We start from the raw sequence: 16,760 nt of genomic DNA, 5'->3' as shown, positions 1-16,760 counted from the left end.
GCCGGGCTCTCAGCAGTCAAGATGGCCGGCTGCTCGGAAGTCAAGCCCGCCGGATGTTCATGTGGCACTCGCTCCAGTGCCAACTCCTCAAAAGTGCTTTGCTGTGCCCGCTCCTCCAGAGTGCCCTCCAGTGCCCGCTCCTCCAGAGCGCCCTCAAAAGCACGCTCCTCCTGAGCAACCACAAGGATACCTAGTTTTCCCCAAGAAGATTTGCTCCAGTGTCGGCTCCAGCCCCAGAGCTCGCTCCAGAGTCCGCTCCAGTGTGTCAATCGGCGATAATGGACATGGCGCTGCCCCCGGGGTTCTCAGCACCCGTCCTCACCCCAGAAGCCACTCTAACACGCTTCTCTGAGCCTCCTTCGTGTCCTTCGCCTCCGCTGGTCCCGTCCAGCTCTCCTTCGTCTCCTTCGCCTCCGCTGGTCCCGTCCAGCCCTCTTTTGTCTCTAGAGCACCCCCCAGAGCTGGCTCCTCCAGGGCGCCCTCAAGTGCCCGCTCCTCCAGAGCGCCCTCAAGTGCCCGCTCCACCATAGCGCCCTCAAGTGCCCACTCCTCCAGAGCGCCCACCAGAGCCCGCTCCTCCTGAGCGACCCCCAGGATTCCTAGATTTCTCCAAGAAGATTTTTTTGGGGGGGGGGCATATACCTGTGGCCGAGCCAGTCAAGGCCACGGAGGATACACCATGGTCTCCTGAGTCTCCTGATCCGCCATGGTCTCCTGAGTCCCCTGATCCGCCATGGCCTCCTGAGTCCCCTGCTCCGCCATGGCTCCCGGAGCTCCCTGATCCGCCAGGGCGCTACCCCCGTTATGGCGCGGGACGCGCCTTCCGGGAGGGGGGAGTAATGTGAGGGTTATGTTTAGTTTTTGTCCTGTTTTCATTGTGTTTTCAGTTTATCTGTTCCCCTGTGACCTAGTTTTACTTTGGCTCCTAATTGTCATTTCGTTCACATGTGTTTGATTAATTAACTCATTAGTTCTTTTGTTTGCTCCCCTTCAAATACTCTCAGTTCTCCCCTTAGCCTTTGTCCGTTCTACTTTAAGTTTCGTGGTGTGTCTCTTGTGTTTTTGCAATTCACATTTATTAAATCAGTTTATTAGAATTACCCCTTTGCCTTCGTCTGCCTTCCTGGGACACATCCGTAACAACTTCACAGTTTGCAACATTAATACAGAATCAATTGATGTGTGTCACGGGTGTAAATCAGCTATACTGCTTTCAAATGCTGCTACTAATGCATCTCATCCCATCAGAATTTAGAGTAAGATTTTTTTAATAGGAACATTTCAGTCTTATTTACGTAAGGGTTACATAATGCCAGACTTATTCATTAGTTATGAATAATCTAAAGTAAATTTCATTTGTGAAGTATGCAATTCATATAAATAGTTTTGTATTACCATCAAAATTATGATCGTGTCATGATGTTACCAGATGAGACATTCCATTTTGGTGTCTGCATCAAATTAAATGTACAAAAGTGATTTTATATGCATAGAAAGCATATTAAATGCAAGTAAAGTGTCTACTTTAATGATTCAAATAACTTTTTTGAAAATGCCAAAATATTGGTGAAATAATGTTCCATCATCATTCAGTTTAACAGATATATTTATGTAAAAATTAAACATAATTATCAGATTTGTACTTATTAAAATATATAAAAGAAAAAGTGATCATACTAAATTATATTATATTTAAAATGATTAAAAACTTTTTCCTGACAAATGGGTAAAACCTAGTGGTTAAGTGGTTAGGATAATGGCAAAAATCGGTAAAGATTCAAAATGACATTTAATCAGTTTTTAGTGGCTGCACTTATGCTTAAATAGAGTCTTTGAATGTCATCTAATGGTTCTCATTCTAAATATGCCTAACAATATTTTTTTATATATGTTGTTACACTGAATGATATTCTAGGTGTGATAGTCATTATTTTTTGCTCTGAAGAAATAAAATATTTGCAATTTTTCAAATAGACGTTATCTTTATTAACAAACCGCATATTTGAAGTGTAAACAACTACATTCTTGCCTTAAAAAAACTCTTAACACTACATTCCGTGACACAAAAACAGTATTATTTTAAAAATTATAGTGGACACTCACTGTGAGAAATAAGCTACTGCAAGCAGAGTGATACAAACAGTGAAATGGTTAGAGTTCTGTTAACACTAGAATATCGCACTGCTGGAAAAGACTCTCAGCCAGTGTGAGGCTGTCTAATCAGCATCTTGATATGCCACACCTGTGAGGTGGATGGATTATCTCGGCAAAGGAGAAGTGCTCACTAACACAGATTTAGACAGATTTGAGTTCAGCTCATGAAAAATGGGGGCAAAAGTGTTGCGTTTATAATTTTGTTCAGTGTACATATATATATATATATATATATATATATAGTTACACTGTGATAGGCCTGTGATAATTTTATCAAATGATACAGATGTGTGTGGGATGCCATTTATCAGTGAGTCATTTCTGTCACATCTATATGTGTCTGTCATTTTGTCTAATCTGTTTATTATTGTTGGCCTTTTACAGACAAAATTTGATTTCTCATGCTTGCATCCATTTGCACCACCTCATGTGTCATGTGTAAGCATAGGTGTGTCTGGGAGTTTGACTGCAAACACATTCACTCAGTTAACACAACATACAGTTCATATGCAAATAGTGATGAGAAGCAAATGTGTGTCTTAGAAGTAAGTAAATGGCTATAGGTGCATCGACTCTCCTGTTAGATCTTTAATTGTTCAGTCCAGTGGGTTTCAATCCAGCTGCACTCTTTTCAGTGACTCAGCAGGGTCAAAAATAACTTCCTGGAATTGTCATGACATCCCATGAGTATCCCATGTCACGTGGTCTTGTAGGCTGTTTCAATCTTTCTTGACACTTTTTTCTTCTATATTAAATATATTTGTTTTATGTGTCACAGTTTCCATAATATTAAGCATCACAACTGTTTTCAACAATAGTAATAATTAAAAAATAACAGTTATTTTAAATTGTGATAATGTTTCGCAATATAATATTACTATGTTATTGCATTTTTGATTAAATCAGCACAACTTTGGTGAGCATAAGAGACTTTAAAAAAAATTCACACGCACACACACACAGGTTTGTTTTTGTGAAAAGTGGGGACATCCCATAGGCGTAATGGTTTTTATACTGTACAGACCGTATATTCTATTGCCCTACACCAACCCTACCCCTAAACTACCCCTTACAGGAAACTTTGTGCTATTTCAGATTTTCAATACACTCCATTCTGTGTGATTTATAAGCGTTTTGAAAAGTGGGGACATGGGGTAATGTCCTGAAAAGTCACCTTCTCCTTGTAATACCTATGTCATACCTTTGTCATTATACAAATGTCCTCATTTGTCACAAAAACGCGCACACACACACACACACACACACACAGTGAACACAGTACAGTTGTGGTAAAAATTTTACATACATTTTGCAGTATCTGCAAAATGTTAATTATTTTACCAAAATAAGAGGGATCATACAAAAATGCATGTTATTTTTTATTTATTACTGACCTGAATAAGATATTTCACATCAAAGATATTTACATATAGTCCACAAGAGAAAATACTAGTTGAGTTTATAAAAATGACCCTGTTCAAAAGTTTACATACACTTGATTCTTAATACTGTGTTGTTATCTGGATGATCCACAGCTATAAACACAGAAGTTTATAGTTCAGATATAAACACTGATGTTTTATGGTAGCGATCAAAATAGAGCAAATCACCTTTTGAAAGTAACTGGCGCTTCAAATAATGTTTGTGTCAGTTGTTAAAAACTGTATTTGTCATTGAATCATTCATTCAAGAGATTCGTTCAAAAATGCTGATTCATCCAGTAATGACACAAGTGTTTATGAGTGAGTCATTGAATAATTAATTCATTCCAAAAAAATAAAAATAAAATAAAAATCATTCCAATTAATTAATCATTTTTAAATAGGCTAGACTGCAGCAATTAATATTTTGTCACAACCTCTAGTAAATTAATTTGTTTAGTTCAGAATAATGATCTCTATTTGAAAAAAACAAACAAACAAAAAAAACTATGTGATTCTCAATTTATCCAGAATCATTTAGCTCTAGTTTGGCTCTTAAAAATTTCACAAATGAAATGCACAGCATCTAATTTCATCATATTTGGGCACACAGTGACTCAGGGTGTAGCACTTTTGCCTAATAACAAGAAGGTCCCTGGTTCGAATCAGACTCAGGAGGCCTTCGTGAGGAGTTTGCATGTTTTAACTGAGTTGGTGTGGGCTTTTAATAATAAGAATTGGGCTGGACTAAAATCAGGAGCTCAATAAGCAGTTAGATAGCATGGATGATGCTCCAGGTGGACAGCTTGAAGGGAGCTGAGAGTTGTTGTTCCTCCAGATATGCATTAAATATATATAGGACCGGATGAGATTTTCTCTTGCCTCCTAAAAACTTGTGCTGAAGAGCTTGGTGCCCAGTCTGGTGCACACTTTTCCAATGCTCATTGGATTCACGTATGGTTCCTGCATTGTAGAAAAAAATGGTGATTACCCCATTACCACAGAGGTCTTACCCAGCTGAAAATAGTGATTTTAGGCCTTTTTTCATTTACATAAGTTGTAATGAAATGTTTTGAGAAATATGTTGTCTTTATTGAAAACTGAGGTGAATTTTAAATTACGCCCATGGCTGTTTGCTTAAAGACAAGAACGGAATTCGTATGATGCAATTAGCAGTATTACCCACTTGGTTCTTAAACATTTGGAGGACACTGTGGAATATGCAAGTTGACTTTTTATTGATTTTAGCTCAGCTTTTAAAAACTCTTCAGTTATATTTGTTATTGGATAAGTTAAATAAGATGGGTCTGAACCCAATCATTATTAAATGGTACTTTTCTTGTTTAACTAATAGAGTAACAGGTAAAGGTCAACAGGTAAAGGCAATTTTTGACCGGCAATGTATTGGTACAGGCATTCTTTGTTGGTGACAGAGCATATTTTCTGCAATAAACCAAGAGCCAATGTGAAAATTCTGTTAGTTTTTGTGAAGGGAACCAGGGCGATGCTAACTTCTGTTGGCCTACAAAAATAAGTCATCACGGCAGCACTCTATTAATGCCGCATATAAAGTTGCTTGCTCAGCAACCATAAAAAACTCTCTAGTGTAGTACATAACTTTAATCCTATAATGAATGATTGTAAAATTCAAGCACCGATATTTTAAAGGTACTTACCATGGTATGTCCCAAAGATCTTTGTAATAAAATAGTACTTTTTCTGTTGATTACTTGATGAGAAATTTAAACAATACAAGAATGATCTGCATAACCAGAAGAGGGCTATGCAACCCAAAAATGTTGATGAGTTGAAACTGTTTTGTAGGGAAGAAAGGTCCAAAATTAATCCTCGATGTTGTGCAAATGTTATAAGCAGCTACAGGAAACATTTGGTGTAGTTTGTTGCTGCTAAAGGATGCTTTAAGTTACTAAAATCAATGGGTCACTTAGTTCTTTGGTTATTTGTGTGTTGCTAGTTTAGTCAGATAATGTCAGATCAAAAATTCCAAAATGGTTTACCGACTTTTCATTGCAACTATAAACAAATTCTTTAGAGGCTTGAACATAACATGTTTCCAGTACTGATGGATCTCAGTTAGTCACAGGGCATGTTGCTCTTTCTTGCTCCTGAATAGATACTTTGTATCCACCAACTCTTGGCAATATGGCAATATCTCCACTTGGTCATGCTTTATCCCTCCAGTGAATTCATTAACATGGACAGGACTTTTGAACTTTTGTAACGTAATGAATGTGCAATGCTTTGTACCCCTGCATCAGGTTAATCTTCATCCAGGTGCACACGTGGATTTCACCTCTCTGATCTTAATCAGAGTATTGCCTGGAAGGGTGGAACTCTCATATGATGTCTCCTTGTTAAAAATATTGAGACACTTTTTAAAGTCCTTGTATATCATTTGCCTGTAAATTTGCCTGCTCCCTTCAAACAAGGGGAAGTCTGAGGACAGGGAATAAGGTGGTTCTCACTTCTGGTCCTGGCTCCCCACTGCTCTGCATATTTTGTATGTCTTTCTTTTCTAACACACCTGATTAAGATCTGAAGTCTCTTTAGAAGAGAGCTCCATAAACTGAACAGTGGTGTCATTGTTAGCATAGTATGGTCACAAGTTCCATCTTTACCAACATAGTAGTTCAATGTTGGTTCAGTGTTTCCTGAAACCATAGTTCAAACGAACATTCGCAAAAAGCATCGCAAACGTACGTGGTTGGAACTACAACTCAACAATCAACACTGTGTAGTAACAATCAACTACAGTGAAGCAGTCAGGTGCCATGTTCAATACAGCCGCATCTCAGAGATCTCAAATTGATTAATTAGCAGAAGTTATTACTCCATCCAATGGGATATCACAGTGGAAAAAGATATAACGCTAAATGCGGGATAATTCACCCAAAAATGAAAATTCTCTAATCATTTATTCACCCTTTTGCCATCCCATATGTATATTACTTTCTTTCTTCAGACGAACATGCTCAGTATTTCCACTTAAATGCATCCCAGAGCAAAAAAAAAAAAATTAAAAAGCTCTTCATTTATTGGCTTAATAAATAATTAATAAAGACTGTATTTCTTAGTAAACAGGGATTAGGCCTCCAATTTCTAGACAATGATCTAAGCTTTGGCAGAAGAATTATACTGTATTGTGTGATTGCTTTGTCAGATTCATTTACCCCTAAATCTAACATGGGATTCTGGTTTAAAATGAGTTTCCTGCAGGAACATAATATCTGATGACAATAATTTGAAGTACCAATACTAGTAGTCCATACTCTGATTACCATGCTCTGATTGAAAATCTTCTGAAGGCATAACAAAGCTATGTGTGAAGTCCACATTTGGTTGATTTCTTGAAGAAAACCTTCTCCTCCACTATGCCCTGTCAAATTATGAAATACTTTGCCGAAACGTCATTGGCCCTTATTTGCATCATCATCACATTATCGAATTTGAATATATGTAAAAGATTTTTCTGGGACTTTAAATCACAGAGTAGAACAGAATATACATGTAAAATAATATGAAAGGGCCCATCAGTCGTCATTGTGATATTACAATGTGCATACCCTGCATATCCATGCGCTGCACCACTGGCGCCCAATCCTGTTCCTGGAGATCTACCTGCCTGCAGAGTTCCAACCCTGATCGAACACATCATGTGCTTCTGAAGATTTTAATTAGCTGGTTCGGTTGTGTTTGATCAGGGTCGGAGCTGAACTTTACAGGAAGACAGATCTCCAGTAACAGGATTGGGCACCTCTGGTGTACAACACTGCTTGGTTCATATTCCGTCCTCTCTTTCTCTCCTTTTTGCAGTTCTGTCTTCACATCCATGGTGGTGAACCTAGCTGATGGAAAGGAAGGCTGTCAAACAGCTCAACATGGTCTCCAGGTTGCCCAAGTTTGCTTCCCGTCCCTCAGGCACCACCATGACCAACCTTCCCCAAGGATCTGCCCTCCCAGTTTCCTCCTCGGAGTCTAAAGGTGTACCTCTAGGCAGGCACAATAATTTGACACATCTGCAATCCCTAAATTGGAGAAAGGATGAAGAGGACATTGGAAATAAAGTTCAACACACTGACAGCTTGGATGAGGAGACTAGTGTAACTATAAAATCACGGTCCCCAATGATGGTGAATAAAAAACCTTCCCCTGCAGCTGCAGTAAAATGTAAAAGTGCAGTCCTTACTTCACAAAGTAGCTGTCCCAGGAGCATACCTCAGCCTAGCAAAATCCGCATGACTACTCCCAAACGCCTCTCAACATGGAATCCCCTGTATAATGACATGGCTACTCAGAATGGAGTAAGTGGTGGTAATGGGCGTTGTGGCTCCTCAGGGCCCAGTGTTGGTCATGTACCCCAACAAAGAACCCTGCAGAGCAAACTATCCCTGTCCAACGACAGCATCAAGTCTGCCTCTAAAGAGATTTTCACCCACTCCAAGAGGGTAGCATGCTCCACCAACCCACCTATTACCCGTTCCTTCTCCTTTAACAAAGCTACAGAGCTTGCTAAAGAACTTCCCAGACCTTTGGCACAGTCTCCAGTGGCTAGATCATCCCTCATAGAGCCAAACACAGTATTATCCAAAGAAAAAGTAAGTAAATATGAAATGCCAAGGCATTCTGTAACTACTAGCAGTCATCTTTTGCAGACAAACACAATAAAGAAATCCCTTTTACCAAGCTTTTCAGGTAACAAACCTTCTGTGCTCAGTTATAGACTTACACGTCCAACACTAACCAAACATCCACTTACTGTTTTCCCTGGAACTGTCCAGAAAGAAGCAGAATTGAGTGAAAATGTCCAAGACACTACAAAGATAGCAGAAAACAGTTCAGAACCAAGTAGCAACATTGAAAGTATTGAAACTACCCCAAATGAGACTTCTTTTGAAGCAAAGGAGGCTGAGGGGAGTCTGGGCCCCTCCTTGGAGGACATGTCGCTATCATCGTCCTCCTCTGTGGAGCACAATGACACTAGTGAAGAGTACATGGATGACTTTGATAATCTCGGGAATGGAGGTGAGACCCTGCTGTTGCCTGTCCTCAATGAGGGGTTAGACCACTTAGGACTATGTAAAGATGACAGCGCTCTAATTACCAAGTGCAATGAGGAATCATCAGTGACCAGCCTGCACACCTTCTTATCCGAAACCGTTGACTGGGCAGGGATGGGCCTCACAGGTGTGGCTGAGAATCAATCTATTTCCATTACACCTCAAAGCAACTTTTCCGATTTTCCACATTTGTTTCTGACATTTTGACTGTTCAAACCCTAGTTAGTTGACTCACTGTCTGCAGCCTACTTTGGTTGCTACCTTCAGAGTGTGCTAGATGACCCCTCCATTCACTATTGGTGTCCTGGGGCCTGATTCATGAAAAATATATTTGAAGCTAAGAAATCTCTAAAGATAAATTCTTGAATGTTCATAAATGCAATAATTGAATGGTTCTTAAATGTATTCTTAAGAAAACATTTTTAAAGAATAAAATGACTTAAAATAAGTCGCATAATTTGGTGATTGACGGTTCTTGCTGAACACTTGCTGAATAATGCATGGAAAACACCTCAAAGACTGTATTTTTGTGCTGCCTGCAGTCAGATTACTGTAATAATCATAATAAGTGCACAACTATTTCAGTTATGCCGGGCTTGATGGGAGTTTAGCATTTTATAGTTTTGCAATAGTTTTTTTTTATGCACCATGTGTTTTTAAATAATACTTTTTATAAAACCGGTCTCAAGATGGAGCAGTCCGTTGCATTTGTGCTTCCTCTTTCTCACGCTCTCTCTAGAGTGAATGCGTCCTATGTTTGGCCACTCTCATATGTGCTGAATGCTGTCGAAAATTATGTTGTAATTATAAAATTAGAAACGAGGTCCCTTATTGGACTAATTTGAGTAATTTTTGTAGAGTTGTTTCTGAATTTCAACACATCACTCATAATGATGAGAACACTTGTGCACATCCCTAGTAATATTAATATGTAGCTAGTCTTGTGATGTAATGCTTAATATTTAAAACAACCCAATAAATTCATTAAACATCTTACCTCTGGTGATTTAAGACTAACTGGAGGTTGTCCTAACTTTCTTTATTAGAGCATTAGAGCATTCTTTTAAGGAATTCATATTCTTAAGTTTTGTCTTATAACAATCTTAAAAAAGGTAAGAACATTCTTTAGAAATGTTTTTTTGGGAATACAAAACATTCTTAACTTTATTCTTAAGTTAGAAAATAAGAAGAAAATAGCAGTTAAGAAGAATTTTATTTTCAAGAATGTATCATGAATCTGGCCCCTGATCATCCTGTCAAGGTTTAGTAATGACAGGTTGACTTTACATTATCCCTTAAACACAAGCCAGTGGGATTATTATTTGAATAATTGTAAAACTCTCACAAAAGATCCTCTTTTCTTAGTATGTACTATACATATATATCTTTAGATTTTTGCCAAAACAAGGCACCTTAGAAGGCAGCATAATGATGTAATACTGTCACTAAGATTACGTAAACATATATCTCTCTTTCACTTTCTTACCCAGCTTATTGTCTTTCTTTCAGCTTGTAAAGATGACTTCGAGCATGAGTCGTTGTCTCCTGTAGGCCATTTTCCTCATGGCTCGTCTTTGGACCTGTCACCCTCAGACAGCTCTGGAGGGACTTACATGTGGGACGAAGAGGGAATGGAGGCACTGGGAGGCTCTGGACATCCCTGTGGAAGCTTTGACTCTGATCTCAACAGCATGGTGAGTCCAAAACTTTTTTTTTTTTAATGCAGGAGTTGACCTAAGTGACTTATAAGAGAGAAGTACCACAATAACATAACCTTTTTTTTTTCATAAACAGCTTCATAATTAGAGGATTATTGAGGTTACGCATCTCTTTTTTAATTTTTAGTAGTGGTTATTTAACTTGCTGGTACAGCTCCTGAAGCAACCCCCCCTGCAGCGAAGAATCACTCCTCTAGACAACTCTCTGCAATCTTGTTTGCAAGCTCCTGAAATGCACAGCACTGCTGATTTTTTGTGTGGTTAAAGTGAAGTCTGTCTTGTGTTCATAGCCCAGAGACTGCCTGGATAAGGGTGTCGGCTTGAGTTATTGCAGGCGCATCTGTGATTATGCATCATAATACTGAGAGTACCCCAAATTGGCTCCTGCTGATATCCATTTGTCTTTCCCCTGGAAGCAGACGATCAGATTGTCAGCTTCATGGCATCAGTAAATAGTGAGATGAAAGCAAAGTCAGACCAGAGAATGACTCGGCATTTATGCTTACAGTGCTAGCCTTTATCCTCCTTTGCATCTGTGATAGCTTGTTAATTGCCTCTCCCTATAATGATATTTATCTTTCAGTATTTAAACCAGATTGTAAATTAATCAATTAGTCTAACTATGCCTCTGTTTTGTAAAATAGATTGTTGTGTAAACATGAAACATATTAGATGAGATAAACAACATTTGCGTATTCATATCACTACTTTAGTGTATTATAGTAATACATTTTGCTAAATAATATTTAATAAAAATGTGTTATTAATATTTGGCTCTGATGACTGCCACGTAATTGACTGGTCTGACAGAGACATCTTGTGGATATTTAATGCCATGATACGTAGGCCTACTTTTGGGCTTTGTTTATGCTGCATGTTTGTTTAGTTACTTATGTGCATTGTGTATGACATTACATATAGGCCTGGTTTATGTACCAATGATGAAAAAATAATGTGGTTATTGCCATTTGTGACCCTAGACCACAAAACCAGTCATAAGGGTCAATTTCTCAAAATTGAGATTTATACATCATCTGAAAGCTGAATAAATAAGCTTTCCATTGATGTATGGTTTGTTAGGATAGGATAGGATATTTAGCCGAGATACAACTATTTGAAAATCTGGAATCTGAGGGTGCAAAAAAATCTAAATACTGAGAAAATCACCTTTAAAGTTGTCCAAGTGAAGTTCTTAGCAATGCATATTACTAAACAAAAATTAAGTTTTGATATATTTACGGTAGGAAATTTGCAAAATATCTTAATGGAACATGATCTTTAATTAATATCCTAATGATTTTTGGCATAAAAGAAAAATAGATAATTCTGACCCATACAATGTTTTTTTGGCTATTGCTAAAAATATACCCAAGCGACTTAAACGGATAGTTCACCCAAAAATGAAAATGTGATGTTTATCTGCTTACCCACAGGGCATCCAAGATGTAGGTGACTTTGTTTCTTCAGTAGAACACATATGATGATTTTTAACTTTAACCGTTGCAGTCTATCAGTCATATAATGCATGGCAATGCTAACAAAATCTATGAGAGTAAAAAAAAAACATGCACAGACAAATCCAAATTAAACCCTGCGGCTCGTTACGACACATTGATGTCCTAAGACATGAAACGATCGGTTTGTGCCAGAAACCGAACAGTATTTATATCTTGACCTAAGATATACATCAGACCTAAGATATAAGCAGATAAACATCAAATTTTCATTTTTGGGTTAACTATCCCTTTAAGACTGGTTTTGTGGTCCAGGGTCACATTTAGACTAAAATGTTATTCAGCATTTTTATTGCTTTTCTTCAGATTTAATCAGAGACTACTGTATATACGTTTTTTGTTTTTTTTTAACATATAACTGAAGTCAAGCCAATTTTATTTTTATAGTGCTTTTCACAAAATATTGTTTCAAAGCAGATTTACAGAAATGTAGAAATTGCCTTAAAGTCCACAAAAGAGCTGGGCAATTGGATAGTTTCCATGTGGCAACATTATAAATGATCAACCAGTTGAGATTTGCTGTAGGCCTAGTATAGTTCGATTTATGAGTGAATAATGTTGTAGTTGTCAAGTGAAGTCATTCGTTTTATGGTGATATTAAGAATTATGAAATCTGTAAGATTTTGGTTTCACATTTTGGTGTAGTGACTTTACCGAATTCCAGTTCTCTTTCATGGCTTATTGCTGAACTCCCAAGATTTTGTCAAAATCATTGTGAATTTTGGTATTGTGACAGCCGTATTTCTTTGTAGTAAAAGATTTTTGTCATACCTCATACCGCCCACCCTTAGATTAGTAGCAGCTTCTAATTATGAGACCAAAAGTAAATTACTATTTTTAATGTCCTTGAAGCAGTCCCAATTTGAGTTCTCTTTCATGGCTTTTTGCCGAACAGTCAAATACACACAATGCCAGTCAGTCAGTTATATGGGTGAGCATAAACACTAACAGTTGTAGATATTGGATCTGTGCACTACCTCTTGAAGTGACAACATATACCTGCTGCTGTCTTTGTCTCTAATCAAACAACAAAAGAAAGTTTTAGCAGTTGCAGCTCTTTCATGGACGTGGGCTTTGTGAAGCACTCTGTGGTCCGTTTTTATGGAAACAGGGTCTTCAAGGTGAATATTGGTGTTTGCGTTCACTTTTGCTTCAGTGGTTCCATGCTGTTTGGACACAGTCCGTCTCTGTGTTTGACAGTCCCTATCATTTATTTTCAATTTTTGCCCACTATCGTTCTTCACTGGTGAAGTCTTGCTATGCTTTGTGTACGCAGTCATATTCGTTAGAACAGTTGTTCTTAAAACACCAAACAACTGGGCTGTTAAAGTTACAGACATGACTGAACTATCACATTGACATAAGTATTCAGACCCTTTGCTTCAACACTTGAACTTTAACACAGGTGCATTGCATTTCTCTGGATCATCTTTGAGCTCTTTGTACCGTCTCAGTGAAGTCCACCTGTGGCAAATTCTGCTAATTGGACATGATTTAGAAAGGTACATACCTGTCTATATAAGATCTAACAGCTGAAAATACATATCAGAGCAAAAACCAAGCCATCTGGGGGCGCAGATCTGGGAAAGGCTACTGAAACATTTCTGTTGCATTGAAGGTTCCCAAGAGCACAGTGGCCTCCATAATTCTTAATGAAATGAATTTTGGAACAACCAGGAATCTTCCTCACCAAAGTGAGCGATCACTGCAAGACTTTGGTAAGTGAGGTGACCAAGAATCTGAGATCATGTGTAGAAATGTGGGTGTGGGGGGGTTGGGGAATTTACAGAAGGACTACTGCAACACTTTGCCAATCTGGGCTTTGAGGCAGAGTGGCCAGACAAGAGCCTCAAAATGAGCAAAAAAGCACCTGAAAGACTCTCAGACTGTGGGAAACAAAATTCTCTGGTCTGATGAACCTCAAATCCATTTCCAAAGATAACCAGCAGAACATAGCAGCTGAAGTAGTGCTGTGCAGCTTCTGTAGTACCTTCAAGGACCACAGGGGGGCACCAGAAACTCACAAATATTCACTCTGAAGAAAGCGTCTTCCATTTTAATAAGAACATCCAACAGGAATAGTTCTTTTACTCACCCTTGTGATGTTCCAAACACATATGGCTTTCTTTTTTTCTATGAAACACACAAGGAACTTTTTTGAAAAATGTTTTGCAGCTGATCTTTTTCATAAAATAAAATGGGGAATGGGGTTTGCAGATTAATGTATCATAAAGGAGCTTGTATGACTCACGCACTATTGTTAAGTCTTAAGAATTCATACGATATGAAGGAATAGACCCACATTCAATTTCTTATTCACTGGTTCTCCTCCACAACAGGAGTCAAACATTTGTTTGCATTGTGCCAGGTTTGATGTCGATGTCATGCCATTGATGCTGAAACCTGGCGTAAAGCATGAAGGTGAAAAAATTATGAGAGAATTTTCATTTTTGCCTGAATTTTTCCCTGACAATACAGACACTGTGCGTCTGTGCATTGCGTATTACAGATTAATTGGATGTCACCTCTTTCACTTCACCACTCTGCCATGTTATTTCATCAGATGCGTGATAAAATACAGGCAAATTCATGACAATTCAATGTTGTGGCCACTGTGAAGGTGTAAATTAGGATGAAAAATCCCAAGATGTTGTAAGTAGCTGACAGTATCCACTTCTCTAATGTATGGCTGATGCCGACCTTTTACTTTTAAATCAGTAGATGTTTGATAAAAATTGATAAAAAAAAAAATCTGTTAAAAAATTATTTATTTAATTAGCAATTTTGGGGCCTTTATCTTAGATATTATAACAATAACATTAACAATGCGTTAGTCTCCAAATGGCTGGAAAATGTGTGTAGACTTATTAATCAGAATTTCTGCCCATCCAAAAATAATACTGTATTTACCATATTCAATTCAATTCAATTCATACATATTTCATACAAAATATTATTTTTTCATACAAAACATTTATTTGTATAGTACTTTTCAAAAGCAGCTTGACAGAAAATCTGGCAGTTTTGTATGTTTCAGTGATTCTTTAAACATTGAATAGTTTTCAAGAGCATGATTATGAACACAATTAAGCGGTTGTGTTGGATTGCCAGTTTCTATGTTGGATTTACCCTGTGCGGATTATTAAAGAGTGTTTAACTCTCATCTTTGTCTTCGTGCATGTTTGTAAACAGCTCTCTGTGACACAAATATCCCATTTCAACAAAATAGGCTTATAATTTATCTGACGAAACAATCCATTTTGGAGAAACCTTGGTCAAACAGAAGTTAATTAGCAAATACAGTAAACAGCACACACGCACACACACACTGCGTCAAATGTTAAACCAAGGCACCGAAGTGACTCAGTATGCAACCAAGTGAGAGAAATCTGTTCTGCTCCCTCTCTCTGCCAGAACGTCTGTCACTCTCAGATATCAGCACTCCTCCTCTGATTGGCTGAGTCAGAAAGGATGATTTCCTCCCCACCGCTTATGAGTATTTTTTCAGACAGTTCAGTTGACCCAGTGTGCTGTGTGTCTGCACCTGCTCTCTGGGTTATGCTGAGTGCAGGATATTAAAGTCATGCAAATTTGTTTCAGAGTGATGCGTCGGAGACACATTGTGGCCAAACCACCTTAATTTATTGGAAGCCATGTGATAGTGTAGTCAAAAATGTTGACAAAATAAATTCATAGAGGATATATTTTAAATGTACGGTCTTTATCTTCTGAGAAAATTAACCAGAAATGTTTTGATTTTCGTATAGGAAACATTGCTGTTGTAATTAATAAATGTTAAAAAAGGGGAACAAATTAACAGTCAGCAAACCTGATCCCCACAAACCTGAACAGGTAAAATAACTAACAGGTCAGATAAGACAGTGCTCCAGTAGAGTGCAGCGTGTTTCCAACATGGTGAATTTCTACAAGATTGTTGTTTGCAAGAGAGACACTGAGATTATACATAATACATAACTCTTTCTTATTCTCTCTTTTGGTCTCTTCTGACTTTCACTCTTGTCATATGGGCTTTCATTGCTACTTTCTCAACATTGTATAGTCAGTTGGGCTGTTTAGAAGTTTGATGCATCTGCCTAGTTCTCCAGTCTGTTGTTTGTCCCTGCCAAGCGTCACTTGAGGGTCCACACTATGGCTCTGAATCCATTAAGATAACACGTTTCTCTCTCTCTCTTTTTTTTCCTGAAGGCAAAACCTAATCTATAACAATTCCCAGAAGAATCTGCAAATTTGCTACAGCGTTGAATTTTAATTGTAAACAACAGTACAAAAGGTGTAACTAAGTAAGTTTTCTCCCATTGTATAAAGATTTTAGGGTACAACAGGGCAAAAAGCATGCCTTAAAGGGGTAGTTCATCCCAAAATGAAAATTTGATGTTTATCTGCTTACCCCCAGGGCATCCAAGATGTAGGTTGGATGTAGAAACTTTGTTTCTTCAGTAGAACACAAATTATGATTTTTAAGTCCAGCCGTTGCAGTCTATCAGTCGTATAATGCATGGCAATGGTAACAAAATCTATGAGAGTAAAAAAAACATGCACAGACAAATCCAAATTAAACCCTGCGGCTCGTGACGACACATTGATGTCCTAAGACACAAAACGATCGGTTTGAGCGAGAAACCGAACAGTATTTATATCATTTTTTACCTCTAATACACCACTATGTCCAACTTCCTTGAGCGCGCACACGGCATCCGGTGCGTGAGGTGTGTACGCGCTCTGGCGTAGTTTACATTAATGGGTGTGTTGATATCCAGCCGAAGAGCATTCAACCATAACTTCAGGCGAGCAGGCTCAGAAGTTAGGAATACGTGGAAAGTAGGGGTGTGCGAGATTGTCAAAAAATTAGATCTT

At 38.1% G+C, this 16,760-nt stretch overlaps 1 protein-coding gene across 2 annotated transcripts in view; it reads left to right on the top strand.

Moving 5' to 3' along the window:
* The window catches only part of LOC107674460 (serine-rich coiled-coil domain-containing protein 2-like), an 82,355-nt gene that overhangs the window by 14,607 nt on the left and 50,988 nt on the right, over window positions 1-16,760 (top strand). For both annotated transcript variants that reach the window (XM_016468440.1, XM_016468449.1), the window contains exons 2-3: window positions 7,410-8,780; window positions 10,163-10,347. In XM_016468440.1, coding sequence (XP_016323926.1) covers window positions 7,445-8,780; window positions 10,163-10,347 — 1,521 coding nt within the window. In that variant the 5' untranslated portion in view covers window positions 7,410-7,444. The remainder of the gene's footprint in view (window positions 1-7,409; window positions 8,781-10,162; window positions 10,348-16,760) is intronic.

This window comes from Sinocyclocheilus anshuiensis, unplaced genomic scaffold (genome assembly GCF_001515605.1).
Source record: "Sinocyclocheilus anshuiensis isolate Anshui unplaced genomic scaffold, SAMN03320099.WGS_v1.1 scaffold890, whole genome shotgun sequence".
NCBI classification, from domain to species: Eukaryota; Metazoa; Chordata; class Actinopteri; order Cypriniformes; family Cyprinidae; genus Sinocyclocheilus; species Sinocyclocheilus anshuiensis.
This window is presented reverse-complemented; position numbering and strand designations above follow the sequence as displayed.